This window comes from Melanotaenia boesemani, chromosome 20, assembly GCF_017639745.1.
Source record: "Melanotaenia boesemani isolate fMelBoe1 chromosome 20, fMelBoe1.pri, whole genome shotgun sequence".
Classification (NCBI taxonomy): Eukaryota; Metazoa; Chordata; class Actinopteri; order Atheriniformes; family Melanotaeniidae; genus Melanotaenia; species Melanotaenia boesemani.
This window is the reverse complement of record NC_055701.1, coordinates 4,331,388-4,347,967: the sequence shown is the minus strand read 5'-3', so window position 1 is coordinate 4,347,967 and position 16,580 is coordinate 4,331,388. Positions and strand designations below refer to the sequence as shown.

At 42.3% G+C, this 16,580-nt stretch overlaps 1 protein-coding gene across 1 annotated transcript; it reads left to right on the top strand.

The window, feature by feature from the left end:
• The first annotated feature begins 1,664 nt into the window (after positions 1-1,664).
• Positions 1,665-9,335, top strand: fosl2 (FOS like 2, AP-1 transcription factor subunit). Its single transcript, XM_041971400.1, has 4 exons — positions 1,665-2,711; positions 5,118-5,372; positions 5,476-5,583; positions 6,746-9,335. Exons 1-4 carry the CDS (start codon positions 2,583-2,585, stop codon positions 7,280-7,282), a joined length of 1,029 nt encoding a protein of 342 aa, XP_041827334.1. The 5' UTR covers positions 1,665-2,582; the 3' UTR covers positions 7,283-9,335.
• The last annotated feature ends 7,245 nt before the right edge of the window (positions 9,336-16,580 follow it).

The window sequence follows — 16,580 nt, the reverse complement described above, 5'->3', positions numbered from 1 at the left end:
GATCCCGCGTGCTGCTTAAAACGCGCTGATAAGGTAACGAGGCCTCGTTTGGTCTATCACGTGACTTTTGGCATGCTGAATCAATGACAATGCTCGCAACAGTTCCGTGTCACATGCTCGACACGTGATCGAGCAGATTGGCTCGAGCATAACATCCCTACCCACCGGCGTAACAGACGTACTCACGCCTTCGTCCATTGTTGAAACTCTACTCCCCTTTAAGAGTCTGCAGCTGTGCGGAAGGACAGGAAGCCATCTGCGCTCTGATTGGACAGTTTGATTTGTCACCATCCAATCAGATAGAAGTGTAAAGACAGAGACAAAATTCGCAACCCCAACTTCAGAGGCTCGCACGCAGTTTGGTGCTTTGCATCTATGAACAGGGTTTTCGCAAAAGAACTTTATTTTTTCCCCCACAAATACAAATCTTTTTTACAACCACGCAAACACCTTTTCTGCACATTTGCACACTTGAATTTTTCAGGCAGATTGTTTTTACAGGGTGACAAGCTTGATTTACAGACGCAAACCGAAATTATGTTCAAGCATTCATTTACAACTGCAAAATCTTTATGACTTAATATTGAGCCCATAGTGGTTGATTAGACTTCCAAAAGCCATTTAGCAGAAACTGTGTCGCTTAGCAACAAGGTTACTGTTCAGAAACCGCGCCGCTGGAAGATCATAAACATCAATCACAACTCAAATAAATATCTATTAAACATCTGCGTGCTTTAGGTCAAGGCTCGAAGCTCGTCCTCCTGCAGGAGGAGCGTCTCCTCCGCGCGGGGAGTTCATGTTACAGATCACTGCTCAGGTCAAAAGCTAATGCAGCGAAAATGACACCCAGTAACTCTGGAAAGGGTGACATATAGGAGGGCTGGAGAACTTACAGTATAATTGACGTGTTCACGTTATGAGCAAGCATAAAAAGTCAATCACTCAGTGCCGAGTGGTCACCTTAGAAAACCCCCTGCAGCTCATTTTCCCCTTCACACAACTTCCCCCAGATGAAAATGAAACTTATTCGAGTCTTTCTAGAAGAGAAATGCGCCAAACAGCTTTTAGAGAGCTCAGCATCACCAGCTGTGGTGACACAAGATTAAAATAGGAACCATAGCAGATTGGATTAAACTTAATTCGCCATTTTATATCTTGTAACGTGTCACATTCTGGGCGCCTTGCCCTTGTTTATGCGGTGCGTCCGAATTACAATTACCCCATATTTCTCAGAGATCCCTTTGAAGCCGTTTCGCTTTGCTTTCAGTGCTGTGTTGACCTAACCAGCAGGCCACATTAATCTGACCATTCATGCAGCATGCTCGGCACTGTTTTCTCCCTCCTTCCAAATTACGCACAAAACGTTGGTGCCAAATTACACAAGACTCAAGTGTGCACAAACGACCCATGTCCAATCATTCCGAGTGTGTCTGCTGGCAGGACAGGAGGATGAGCGCCGCTGGATATTGAGCATGCAGGTCTTCAGGCGGTGGATATATAGTTTCACGCGCTGACAGGATCCACACATGCGGATACTGAATTCATTTTAAAAATAAATCTCAAATAGATACTTTTACGGCTTGAAACTCGTGTGTTCCTGCGCTGACGAGACACCGAACCTGGATTCGGAGAGCAGCGCGAAAGGGGAGGGAATCCCTCCAGTGTCTGACGCTCACTTTACCAAGGAAACCCACACGCGCACTCTGACGCAACTGCCCATTTTAGGAAACATGCGTCAATGGACCGATGCAAGTGAGACAAATGGTGAACTCCGGAGCGGCTACTGACGTCCGAAACAACTAATTCATATTGGAGACATATTTTCTCTGTTTTTAACTGTAAAGTCGTATTTCGACAATGTCTCCAGAGCCCACTGGGAGAAGCATGGTCAGAGCGGATCTCTCTTTCGCTGCCTTATGCAGAACAGGCCCCTCCCTGGCTGGAGTTGCAACGCCCAGGCGTGACGTGGGCCGTTTCGTTGGTGTTGAAAAGCCGTTGCAGTTCTTCATAGTGCCATTGAAGTGAGTCATCGCTAGGAAGTGGGGGAAAAGGAAAAGAAAAAAAAAGTTCGAACTGTTCCGTGAACAGCAGAGCGCTCCGAGTAGAGAAGTAGGCAAGGCGACGGAAAATATTCTGAAGACTGAAAACAGGCAATAGGCTTTAAAGCGAACGTTAACCTGCGTGAGTCACTGACTACATGTTTACTCGTCTCTGCTGGATTTGGCTGCTGAAAAGGTGTGCTGCTCACTTTAGAATTGAAGTTTGCGCACCTGAGAGGATCTTTGAGAGAGTAGTCTACCTGCGGAGCAGAATAATCAAAGCACAATAAGTTGAAGACTTAACAAGCAGGCTAACGCTGCAGAAAAAATATCCAACTTGCAACATTTGTCAGATGTTTTAGGCTAATTTTGAGAAACATAATTGCACTTTGCGTTTTCCAACTCGTTCTTGGATATCTCAATTAACGTCTTGAGTCAGAGGATTTTTATTTTTCCTGTTGGTGCCTTTTAAAGCGGGGATTTAAAGAAAAAAAAGGCTCCAGAGCTCAAACAGTCCACTAAAATCTTCATCTTTCCTGGACCATGTACCAGGACTACTCCGGGAACTACGACACCTCGTCCCGCGGCAGCAGCACCTCTCCGGCCCAGCCAGAGTCCTTCACAAGCGGCAGCAGCACGATCGGAAGTCCGATCTCTACCTCAAGCTACCAGGTAACAAGTAAAGACAGATTATTTCATGGTCTGATATAAAAATGTAACTCTTTCAGATGAATAATCGCACAGAATGTAGTGTTGATGTATTTGTTATTTTTTTCTTCTTTCATGAAACAGACTATAAATAAAAATTCACCAGGTCGCCTGGATGAACCCGGTCACACTGATTACATCAGTGACTCAACAGATGCAGGACTCGATTTATGCAAACTGATTTCATACTCTTACTATTTAAATTCTGTCATAAAGCTTTCTGCTGACAACCTGTTTATATATTTGAATTAAACAGAAATTTTACGCGCTGGCCAGCCCAGTGCACACAGTAAAGAGTTAAAAAAAAATCGGGATTACGCATTGAAAGGAAACACATCAGACAATTCTCCAAAGAATTGTCACTTTTAGGAAATATTTTCGCAATTCTTTAGCGGGAGAATAATAATAATAATAATAATAATAATAATAATAATAATAATAATAATAATAATAATAAAAAGCTTCTCGTTTCCAGATGTGAAATTCAGTCCAGCGCTGTCTGTCTTTCTTGTCTGTCCGCAAAGCTAGAAGATAATCGAGTCCATTGCGCTGGTAAAGACTCATTTTACGCGCCTACATAAATCCCTCCAGAACATACAAACACCATACACCGAGTTATTTACACTCTGAGCTGTGTGGTAATAAAGAGGCCGGATATAAAGCTTCTACTGGACGCAACAGGCGTGCACTGCGTTCATGGGCACACGGAGGTTGGGAGATGTCAGGTTTCTCTTGGCCAGCGGTGGCTTGTGTTGTTGCAGAATGCGGATTAAGGCTCAGCAAAAAGCACATCTAGGTTTGATTTTGTTCGTGTGTGTGTGTCGCAGACTCTGAGGGTAGTCTAATTCGATCAGACGGGTCTCGGGCTGCACATGGCACATTTCCTCCAGCGGGAAGCGCGCTCAGACCGGGAGGACAGGGCCATCAGAAGGCGGAATTTCCTCTCACCGAGGAAATGGTAGTTATTTGCTTTTCCCAGTGAGCCTGCTTCACCAAACTCTGAAATAAGCCTTATATGTCACACATTCAGAAATAGACATTCACACCAACTGTGGGTGAACAAGTGTAAATCCATGATGACAACGTGCCAGTATATTCCCAAATAATAGGATCTAAATCCGGGAATAGGCACGTTGTTTCCCCCTCCCCTCCACACCCTGCCTTGTGTGTTGTGCGCTTCTGTGGAAAAAGCGTCGTCAGACTCGCGCAATATTATGGTAAATGACTTTTGGCCCGTATCTATAACTGCTCTGGTTCCCTGTAATCACCCGCTGACTGCCTGTTTTTCATCACAGCGGGCTGGAACGTGACCTTTTTTTGTCACAGACACAAAAGAAACAAGATCATTTCTGTTTATTAGACCATTAGAATCGTTATCAGACTCCACTGAATGTCAGACTCCTCTGCACATAGTTTATTCACTCTTGTTTGTGTTTAATGGAAATTTTATTGGTTTTAATTGGGGGACAAACGGGAGGGAAGGTGGGGGGTCTTTCGCATAATTCTGGATAACAAGGCTTCTTACAGCTGGCTGCTTCCCCCCTTACTGGAACTGGGCAACATTAGCATGTGCTTAACAAATCTCATACACAGTGAGTCACCAGATAAACAAAGTTCCAGTAGACTGCCGGGATATCCGACGGAAAGTCGGGAATAACGGAGATGGGGGTCGTGCGTAAATTACGCACACTAGCGGATGAACAGCTCCTCTGTCTGCAACACAGAAGCATGAAGCAGGACTGATCTGACATTCATATCCCTCAAATTTAGCCAATAATTTAAGTTTGGAGTAATTTTCTTTCATTTATAATCACTGTGATGCCTCACCTAGCTACAGTTTCATCTTTATGTCCATTATAATCAATCTTTTTTTTTCCTGAATTCAAGCACATCTCAGTCTGGGAGAAAGTTTTTATTTCTTCCATTAAAAACATCCCCTTAGCTTTTAGATTTGGTTGGAACTCTCCGGTGCAGACGTGCACAGATTCACAGCAGCATTTTTTTTGTCTTGTGCTTATTGTAGTAATATGAGATGCACTGGACACCTTGGGCTTTCCCACATGATTCACAGTATGTGTCACTGTTCCACTCCAGGGGTTACATACACAGCCTATGTGGATTGAATCATTACTATAAGCTTGAAATGTGGAAAATGTGTGAATTTGATAATGGTGGGTGGTGGCGGAGGCGTCACTGCGATTGTGCTGTGAGCAACACAAGAGGCTAAGATGCTTATGGAATTAAATTGCATCCTTTGGCAGCACATCAACCTACAGACGTATCCCTCCACATGCAGCTGCCACCCCACTTTTCTGGAACTATTCCCTCCAGTCTACATCCTCTCTCATCACCTTTTCCTTCCCTTTTCAGAAGTATAGGGTTGACATGCCTGGCTCCAACAGTGCCTTCATCCCCACAATCAATGCAATCACAACCAGCCAAGACCTGCAGTGGATGGTGCAGCCCACCGTCATCACCTCCATGTCCAATCCTTACTCTCGTTCCCACCCGTACGGCCATCACCTGACCAACGGGCCGGGGCTGCTGGCGCACAACACCTTGGCTCGGCCTGGGGTCATCCGCTCTATCGGCGACGCCAGAGGCCGACGCAAGAGAGATGAGCAGGTGAGTGACTGGCTCAACATAGGATTTAAAAAAAAAAATGACAGCATTCTCACATCCAGCAAAAACAGTTTGTTTTATATGGCCTGTCATTGCTCGCCCTTAGCTGACCCCGGAGGAAGAGGAGAAAAGGAGGGTGAGACGTGAGAGGAACAAGTTGGCTGCAGCCAAATGCCGCAACCGCAGACGAGAGCTCACAGAGATGCTGCAAGGGGTGGGTATCTTGTTTGTCTTCTTAAATTTAGCTGCAGAATCCATCTTTTGGTGCATTTTTACATTCAGTGTTTTGCTGAAAATGAAATAAATCATTTCTGCAAGTGAAAAAAAAGGTCAGTTCTGTTCTGAAGTGTGTCAGAAACCCAGATTTTTTTTAAACTCCACTCCTTAATTTACAACCTCACTGGACGGGTTTGACTTACCACGCCTCTAAGCGTGAGGTCTGAGGGAAGAGATGACAAGCGATGAAAAGCTTTTTGTCTCGGGCAGCTGCAGACAGAGGTAGGGCTGTCTCGCAGCTCGAGCCTCGCAGACAGTAAAAGCATCTAAATGGACTAATTAGCTGAATTACAGTGAGGTTGAGCTTGTCAGGCCATAAAAAGAAAAAAGAGGGGAAAAAACCTCTGGAATGGAATTTGCTGTAGGCAGCCATCTTCATGAATGCAGAACATTTTGTAAAAAGAGGCAAATTACCTTCTACAATCCTACATGGAGACTTCTGCTGGAACAAATAATCCCACCACAGAACAGACTTTCAGAGAAGAAAAACCTTCCTTCTCTATGCCTGATTTATTTAAAAAATAAAAAATAAAAAAAAAAGGAAAAGAAAAGAAAAATCCAAATGAGGAAGTCTGCCGTCCACCAGAATTTAGTCACAATATTGTACAGAGCCTTATTTGATATCTCATAAGCATCTCTGTTACAGCTCCCACCTTACTTCCTCATACCTTTGCCCCTGAGTCAAAGTTCTCAGACAGCACGTCAGCTTATCTTTGTCTACTAATATCTTCTCCAGAGTTTTTCTTTAACTTGACACATTGTTGATGCAGATCACGCACCTCATAGACACAAACAACAAACAGTTATTACTCCACACTCAAATTCAAGCAGACGGCTTCAAGATTACAGATCGGTCCAAACGTTTCATGTCAAATTCTGGGTTTTAAGTGTTTTAGGGGAATGAAGCAAACACTGCTCTCTATTGGCCATTTAGAGAATCACCGACTCAATCTGGCTTAAAGAAACTTGACATTTGAACATATCAAATGCATCATGACCACTGGAAACTGAAAGCTTTTGGTGCCACTGTCAAATCGTGACATGCAGTTGTGTCACTGTTCATCTAAGTTCATGTGCATCTTCTTTTTTGCTCTTAACAGGAGACGGAGAAGCTGGAGGAGGAGAAGGCAGACCTGCAGAAAGAGATCGAGAATCTTCAGAAGGAGAGAGACAAGCTGGAGTTCATGCTGGTCGCCCATAACCCTGTGTGTAAGTTGCCCATAGAGGAGCGGCACCAGCAGCAGCAGTGCACCCCACTCCCGCTCACCATGCGCCCCAACATGGCCGGACGGGCTCAGATGAGCCATGTGGTTGTGAAGCAGGAACCAGAGGACACGGAGGAAAACGTGGGCAAATCTCAGCGCTCCGTCATCAAGCCGATATGCCTGGGTGGCAGTGGCATCAGCGGTGGGATGTACTGCCCGGACGGAGACAGCCTGAACACGCCGGTAGTGGTGGCGTCCACCCCGGCCAGCACGCCAAACGCCCCCAACCTCATATTCACCTATCCCACCATGCTGGAGCCCGAGAGCCCCTCGCCCTCCTCCGAGTCCTGTTCCAAGGCCCACCGGCGCAGCAGCAGCAGCGGCGACCAGTCCTCCGACTCCCTCAACTCACCCACCCTCCTGGCGCTCTGAGTGAGAGGGGGGGGGCGCCACTGTGAAACAAACACTGTGGTTGAAAAGCAAAGCGAGGATCGACCGCCCCTCCATCCCGAGACCCTCCGGTGTCTTTAAAGCACATAGAAAAGTCCAGACCAAGCTGACCATGTGAGCCGTTTCCCCCTCTGGAAGGAGACCCACAAGGGCTATGCCGCGTTTCTTCTCGTCCGACTTAGCGTGAAATTTTCTACTCGTCATCGTGTGTGCAGTGACCCTGAACGGCATCGTCCCGTCGCCATTTCAACTCCAGAGCGTCAACTTGTTTACTGACAGTTCTGCAGAAAGACACGCCTGTTTGTGGCTGCAACCAGAGAACGACTTCTTAATATATATTTTTTGAAAATATCTAAAAAGCCATGTGGCTGACACTTGCACTCTGCCAAGACCAATCAGTCAATAAATCACTAAAGCGAGGTCAGCGTTCTTCTGGGACTTCTGAGGAGAGACGATGAGCATTTTTCATTTAAATTCATCCTTGCAATTCAGGATAGAGTGTACACTTTTCTGATGTTATTTCCATCTCTTTAAGTGTATTTATGGCCTGTGCTGATTGAATTTTACAGTGTTTTGTTGAGACTTTGTCCTCTCCTTTAATCTGCCTGTAGAAAAGCGACGCGGCCGTCTGCAGGATGACCCGAGCACTCCTCAGTGTTGCAAAAGGATACGAGCCAACTTTTCAATCAGTGACTAGTTCCTCAATACTTTCTATTTTGCCATAGTGGCTTGACTTTATAGTATTGTGTGCTTTTCCTCAGTGATTCTGTACCTGAACTTTACAATCTGTTTTTGACAAAGTGTATGTGATTTACATCGATGTCAGGGATCATCTCTCGTGTAGTAGAACCCCGTTGTGAGGAGCGTCGGCAGCAGTACTGCTGGCTGCTGCAGAGGCGGTGCTTTTTAAACTTTCATCGCCAAGAGGTTCATCTTTTCGCTCAAACATTTAAAAAAAAAGTTTGAACAAAACCCTCCTGCGCTGCACTTCTTTGTTCTTGAAACATCTTACCTTTTCTCCCCTCCTCAATGCTGCCTCTCAGAAGGCAGGTCAGGTTTCAAAAAGCCAAAAAATGGTTTTGTATGACGTGTAATCCTGTAATTCGTCCATTTTTGTCTAAAAAGGAGGGATTTTGCTCAAATTTAAAAAGAAAAAAAAGCCACTGTGGTCTAGACTGTTGCCAGCTGCCAATGATGTCAACCCTGTTTATACAGTGTTTGTAAATCTGTCACTTTTAGTAAAGAAATGATGTTTAAATTCTGCTCACATGTGCTGATTTCTGGGAGCAACATGGAGGTACTTAGTGGAAGCTGGACTGATTCACTGTTTGGCGATGAGGAAGGGATGAAGAAAACTCTCTCTACAGCTGGCCTGACATGAAAGAGTGGATACTGAGTTCTACCAAGAACGTCTTTGTCATTATTTTTACATGTGTGTATCTTAAAGGGATGAGGGTTTTAAATACGATGCACTGAGAAGGATTTAGCAGCGACATCTGAGACTGTTTACTTGAGACATTCCTAATGAATTTTATGTCGGGGGGAGGGCGGGTGGGGTGTTTAAAGGAGGTCGCCATCTTTGTTCCAACCTGTTTTATAACCAGAGAAATTAAAAGTTGTGCTTGGATGAATTTTGTTGTGCTGGATGCAGAAAACTACAATTTGCTGCTACTTGTTTGGAAAGAACGTGTGGGCTGTTTCTATCTCGATTTAATGTGACTGGTTGTTTCACGATGTGATGCAGCGGGGCTCTTTAATCCTGTACGTCAACACGAAGAGGCGAGACGATAACCAAAAACATCAGTGTGTCTGAGTGTTGGAATATCCCGGAGCCCCTCGACACACATAGGAAAGCCATCGACTGTAGATCTTCTACTGTACAAGTCATCTACTGTCTGTCGCCTGTTCAACTATAACTTCTTTTCCAAATGCTTTAACTGTTTAAAATGATTCAAAATTAATAAAAAAACAGCAATATGTATAGCAGTGTTTGTTAATTTAAAAGAGTAATAATAAAAATCATTTTCGACTTGGATTTTGTCCTTTCTTTTTTTTCCCATTATGAGGAAAATTATCAGGAATTTGGTGTTATCACCCTTTTCTACCACGTGAATTAAACAACAGCTGTAATCCATTTCAGTTCATTATTGCTGCCAATTTCTTGACAATTTAACACAGTTGGTGAAGTTTTAAAGCCAACAACAACACAAGATTCACGGAGATAAAACAAAAGAAAATCAACAGTATGTTTAACACTGAGAAGTAGGAAGACTTCCTGACTCGGTGTGAAGAGAACTGGGATTACTGGAGCTCAACAGCTGTGTAACCCCAACAAAAATCATTTATCAGAGTAATAATTATGATAGGAGAATCTTTTTTAAAAAACAAATAAAATTCCAATTCATTAAACCGAAGCTTTGCCGCATGGAGTTGGGGAAAACGTCGTGTGGTCTGATAAGTCCAGATTCAGAGCGATGCTCAGCCATCAAGACTAGTTTCTACTCTACCAGTCTGTGGATGCAGAGCTTCAATCTGAGGTTCCTTCAGGTCTCAGTAACTCCAGATGCAGGAACAGATGCAGTCACTCTGAATTTATCAGTGTTCCTCCCTGATGGCGCCGTCATATTCGAAGGCAACAGCATCCGGATTCATCAGGCCGGTTCAGGGACTAGTTCAGGGAGCAGAGAGAGTCCAGACCTGAACCCCACTGACACCAGCTGAGATGAGATGGAGAAGACTTTAATGTGGAAGTCCAAGTCTCCCATAATCAGAACAAGATTTAACAAATAATAATAATAATAAAAAATCTCTATATATATATTATGTGCGAGTATGATGGGGTGTGTGTTTTACATTACTGGTGTGTGTGTGTGTGCGCGTGTGTGAAGGCTTGTGTTTTAATATGTAAAAGTTGTTGCTTTTATCATGTAAAGCATTTTGTCCTTTATAATGTATAAAACTTGCTTTATAAATAAAGTTTTATTTGCTTATTTAGACTTCACCTGGTATAAACTGAGACATAGTTCTCATTTCATAACATAAAAAAGGTAATAAACTTGTACAAGAGAATAAATTAAACATGTTTGTATTCAGATTAAAACGGCAACTTCTGCTATTAGATTAGTTTTCATAAAGTGAACGACATAAAATAAAATGAAACAGAAGAATAAGAAAAAAAGAAAAGAAAGTTGATGAAACAAATTCATATTAACTAAAATAAAACGTGCTAATGAGATAAATTAATTCACAATAAAAGCAGCCTGTAGAAAGATTTCACGGTTTGTCTCTTTAACGGGCCTGTTCTTCTTCTGCAGGCTGCATCACACAAAACACTCGTCCTTCAGAAACAAATCAAACCTAAAAATCACAAACATGCCATCAGTGAGTGTTTCTCCATCTCTCAGTAGAGTGGATGGTTTATTAAAATTACAGAATTATCTAAAATATGCCACAATTATCTTATCAAACAAGTTTCATTTCAGGTCTATTTCTGTTTCTCTGCAGGGGAGTTGGATGATTTAATGAGTGTTTGCTGCCCTCCGGTGGTCATAAAGGTGAAGTGCAACACCAGGTAGCAAAAAGGGAGCAGCTCATTTTTTCATCTGAAGTCGCAGGAAAAGCACAGATGTCTTAACGAGGACTCAAAAGTTCACGCAGTCCTTATCAGAGACACGTTATTTGCTGATAATGCAGCAGTCACAACCTGCAGGAGCTACAGGCACTGACGGGCAGTTTCACCCACGCCTGCAAGGATTTCGGACTTGAGAAGACAAACATTTTGGGGATAGGGTACAAGGGAACCACCAGCCATCACAAATGATGACTACAAGTGTGACATTTTTCACCAGTGTACTGTCCTTGGCTATGATAATCTCTCCCTAAACAGCTACATAGATAATAGGATTGGAAAAGCAGCCACAACACTTGCTCACCTAACAACCTGTTTGTAGACAAACAGGAAGCTGGTGGTGAAAACAACATCAGCAACGAGACATAGAGCACTTGTGCCAGGCAGGAGAAAAAGGTTCAACAACTTGAGAAGCATCCGCCATATCATGGAGACAGTGTCCTGTCTCACACCCAACGCCAAAAACACCCAACACCTACATCTTGTCCCTCGAGGATCTCACAGCAGACCGTACAAGGTGGAGAGGGACCCCGAGTCATCGCCTTAAAACAGGCGAAAAGCAGCTGTTGAAAAGTAAGCAGGCTGAAAAGAGCAAAACATCTCCAGCAAACAAGATACGAACTACCGATGAGACGTTTGTGATGGAGAAGGTCGGTCCTGCAGCCATAAAAGCTGCTGCTCAAACCGAGCAGGAGGTCAGGATGTTCATCCACGATTCACCCTGACTGTCTGCGATTAATGAGGACTAAGGATATTCAGTTTGTGCTACAAGAGGTCATCATGCACAGCTGCAGAGGTGGAGCGCAACCCTCATTAGCACATCTGAGTTTATCCTGATACTTAAGAAAGGCCGTTTAAAGTGGGCTCATTTTCCTTCTTTAGTTTTAATGACAGAAGCATTTGAGCTGCATCTACAAGCTAACGCCTCTAGCACGATGTGGGAGATGCTCCGGAGAGATCTTTCTCATGGTTCCATCACTACCAGATGATTTAGGAAGTTTTTATTCAGTCTCAGAGGGCTGAATATTACCAACGTTACACATCAGGAAACGTCCTGCATGTTTGAGCTAAATATACATATCGATCTGAACTTCTGATGTGGCTGAGGCCAGTTTCAAGTTGGTTAGTGGTAAATATTAACCTCCAGCTCAAACTACTGAACTGTGGTTCCGTTTAGATTAGAAGTCTGCAACTTTTACTAACAAAAGAGCCATTTTCACTGCTTTTCCCACCAAATAATCATCTAAATTTTAATGAATGATTCTTTTGTATTCATTCATTTCCAGTACGACCCTCCAGCCCAAGTAAATATCTGTAGCTCTGCCTGCAGCTGTGAGGGGAGGGGCCTGCAGCTGTGAGGGGAGGGGCCTGCAGCAGCATCCGCGGCTCATTAAGCTTTCATGTCAGTCTCCAATAACACCAGGAAAGGTCGCTAGAGTTGTCACTAGTTGATTTTTTAACAGTTACTAGACGGTTCTAAAAACTCCCTAAATGTAACGCTAAGCCGCTAAGTTGTTAGCCAAGCTCTGACGTGTGCATGACTTTAATCGGTGTACCAGAAACTTGTGAAACTGACAAATGTTCCTGTTCCGCCTTGTTTGGAATTCAAACTGCATTAAATGCGTTCATTTGTTTAACGCGTTATTTATATAAATAATGAATCAAACGCAATCCTGTTAAAGTCCCACCTATAGTTGGTATATTTACGCATGACTCAGGAATATCTTTTATAATTAGCATCTTCATTAAGATTAATGCATGTTTAACATTTTGCTAAGGATACACTCTAGGTGAAAATGGATTATTTTGGTATTAATGTTTTTATGTGCCTTTCTGAGACATTAAGAAGTTGGAAATTCATGCCATTTAATTAAGCACTTGTTACTCTGTTGTGCTTTAAAAGATAAGAATCTGGAGAATCCAGCTAGCCTACAGCAGACATGTCAACATAACACGAACGCTTTGCACATTTGTTTGTTTTTCGAGTTTATAACCATGCAACAAATCGTTCAACCAACAATTCTGACATTTAACTTCATCACACAAAGCAACAAATCTGCAGCCTCCTCAGACATTTCTGACATCAACTCATCTACAGCTTCTCCTAAATTGCTCACTTAGAACAAACAAACTTCTTGCATTTTTCAGCTTTTTCCACTAATGCATTGGTTCAACGGCCCACTTTGACTTTGTTACCCCAACATTCAAGTCCCCAGAAAAAGGCCAGTCAGCAAATCCTCATTAAACAAATCTCATATTTGCTTATTAAATATGTGCAGCTAAAAATATGTTTTGCCAACAAGTATTTAGAAGCGCAGCTTTACCTGATGTGGACATGCCAGCTTCTGCAGCTTCCAGTCCGTGGAAGAGCAACAACCCCAGCAGCTCCATCCTCCAATCAGCCTCCTCCATCACAGAAGGTCCGTCTTCGTGCACGTGCATGAGTGAAAAACGCGCAGCGGCGACGTTGCATTCATATCCAGTTAGAATGTCAAAACAGGCTCCCTTTGCCTTTGCAGATTCAGTTAATCCACAAATACTTGATCATACATCCAGGTGGAATCTATATTAACGAAGCTCTGTCGCTTATAAATCCTCGGTCACCTCAACGTGATCTGCACGCGCCGCTAACAGAGTGTTTACTTCCTGACCTGCACCTGGTCTCATTAGCCCACCTGTATGCATTCTCGTTAATGTGACTGCCGCCTAGCGGTCAGATGGGAATTACACATACACCAAAAAGATGAATCAATGGCGTCGTCCTTCCAGAAGCAATATAATTGACCAGAGAAGGCAAAACACGTTTATTAATATAGCACATTTCATACATAAAGTTACCCAATGTGTTGTAAATGTGGTCAAGACTACTGAAAACTGATGATGACGTTTTTCTAATTCATCCTGAGCCATCAGTCCATTTAATTCAGGTGGTAAAAGGCTGATTTGGTTCCTGCTTTAATATTGCTATTAAAAACTGAACTCAGAATCCCAAAACCAAAGATTTCTGGCTTTTCCACTGGTTTGAAGATTGCTGCCTGAAGCCGGGAACTAATCTTTGGATGTTAATCTTTATTTCTAGAGACAGTAATTTCAGGAGGCTCTTTTTAAACATGATTCATGGTTTACAGGTGTAATGTAATGGGCAGAATGCAGAATTAAACTTGTTGAACATAACAAGACATCATTAATGTAGTGAATTCAAGCTTAGTGTACTCAATCTTTGTGCAATTAAGCTCAGCAGTCAACAAAAGTTACAGCTAGCCAGCCCTCAAAACCTCCGTGACTAACTAACAACCCCCTCTTCACCTACCACATCCACATAACCCCACACTCTACATCACCATGACAACCAAATAAAACAAACCATCCACCCAGTGATCATTACCCCAAAATACTGTTTATGGTTCCTACAGAGTCATTGTTTTAATCTTAGAATGGAACCAGAGTCTCGTGTTGAGCTAGTAATACTTTATAGAGTCAAATGTCAACGTAAGTATGATCAGATATTTGGTTTGTTTCAATGATCTGAGCTAGTGGGAGCATATAGATGCTCAAGAGCCTTGGGGAGCACCACATGTCATCTTTGTTTGAATATATCTATTACCAGTTCATACAAAGTCCTGTCCTTTAAGTAACTACAGCAGAAATGTTTGGTCTGAATGAACATGACATGAACTAAATCTGCATCCTTTGTGTATCGGTTACGTGTTCAGTTTAAAGCTTTAAAATGATGCTCAGTGAATGATCAGAAAGACCATCCTGAGTTAATTCGGCTCTTGCTTCCTCATCACTGCTCCACGCTCCACCTGCCATAGTTTGATTCAACCTCCATCAGGTTAGAGAATAGCTGTTCTGTCTCCCACTTTCAGCATCATACTGGCTGTGATTTATCATATTTACTTGTCAGAAGTTTGATTTGAATGTATTTTTGGACCAACTCCATCGGCTTCGATAGCTGAAATGAAATCCGTGCATCTGCACTTTCCTTGAAATCAAACACTGATATTCTGGGAGCATCAGCCGGCTCGGCCTGAGTCAGGTGTTTGACACTGAGACATGGTGTAATATAATCGTTCCCCCTGAGAATACGTGACTGAATGAACAGCGCTTTTTTGTGACTTTATCTACTTTTTATTAACCTAAAATAAACATGAACAAACTGATGCACGCCGTCACAGCAGCCTCGGTTATCTGGATATAAAGATTTCTCCTCTGCCTCTCTTTCCTGTCACTATTCAATGTCCTTGGATGGGATTGATTTCCAGCCTAAAATCTGATGAACGCTTACTAAAAATTTAAGACAACACAGGCAATGTTTCACTCAGAGAGAGAGAGAAAACAAGGGTGAGTGTTTTTCCACCACTATGAAATGCACTTCAGAAACATGTCCTTCATTGTGATTGAAAGTGCACCTGCTGAGTCAGCAGAGGCAGATAACCACAAGGGTAATTAAAGGTGAATTGATTATAAGCTTATGACGCCAGTAAGAGAGCAGCAAAGCAATAAAAAAAAGCTGAGTTATTCTGCTGTGGCTCAGTACTGCAACTGCCAGAGGGAAGATGTGATGAAGCTGCAAAACAATCCTGATGTGGTGTTTGATTACATAAAATGTTATTGCAAGGCTTTTTTTTATGTCTTTCAGTGGAAAGTATCTGTAGATTTTCAGCAACTAAAGCACAAGTATCCAAGCTGTGCATGGAGGGGATCGCTGACGTTACAGGACTGTACAGTTTACACAAGCTTTTGTTTTGTTTCAGATTAATCTTGAAATCCTAAAGAAAAAAATTACATTTATTATTTGAATAAAATCCTTCTAGCAAACTTTGTTCTAAAGGTTTGATGTTCTCATAAACCAGTCTGGATCATTGAACATCTAGACTCCAGCCAGTCTGCTCAATTTTTAATTCCTATGCATTTTCATAATTTATTTTAATGCACACACACAGAGACTTACAGCCACCACAGATACATAGTTGCTCCTGTTTTAGTCTCTAATTTACATCCAGGTGTGTGTGTGTGTGTGTGTGTGTGTGTGTGTACTTTCTACACACAAATCTGACAACAGATTTTTGTGTTCCCTGTCTGGTGGCACATTTTAATCTTTCATTCAGTACATTTTGGATGTTTTGAGGAAAGAAATTGAATTATTTTGTTGCTCTAACTAAAATCAGGCTTTTAAAATCCTTGTAAATCTGACTAAAGTCACACTAAATCTAATTTACCTGTGCCACTGAAAGGATATTGCTTACTTGGTGTTTGCATGACGTATCAGCATTTCGCTACTATTGAAACTGACTTTTTAGAAGTTGATCAGGTTTATTTTCTCTGCGTCTTACGATTATTATTATATGTTCAAATCATATTTGCCTTGTCTAGTTTGTGAACTGGATGTATATGATTGTGTGTAGACACGTAATCAGCTGAAAAGAAAAAGTGATGGCTGGTTGAAAACTTAATAATTAATAAATAAATACATACTTCTTTCTACTTTCTTTCAGACATTATATCTGAGAAATGGGGGGGCTTTTCTTATCTGTGTTTAATTTGATTTCATTTTTCAAAATTATTTGTAATTTTTTCTTTTTATTTGTTAACTCCCTCTTTTATTTTTATTTATTTTTTGTAAAGGTCTGAAACTATTTATATACTTGA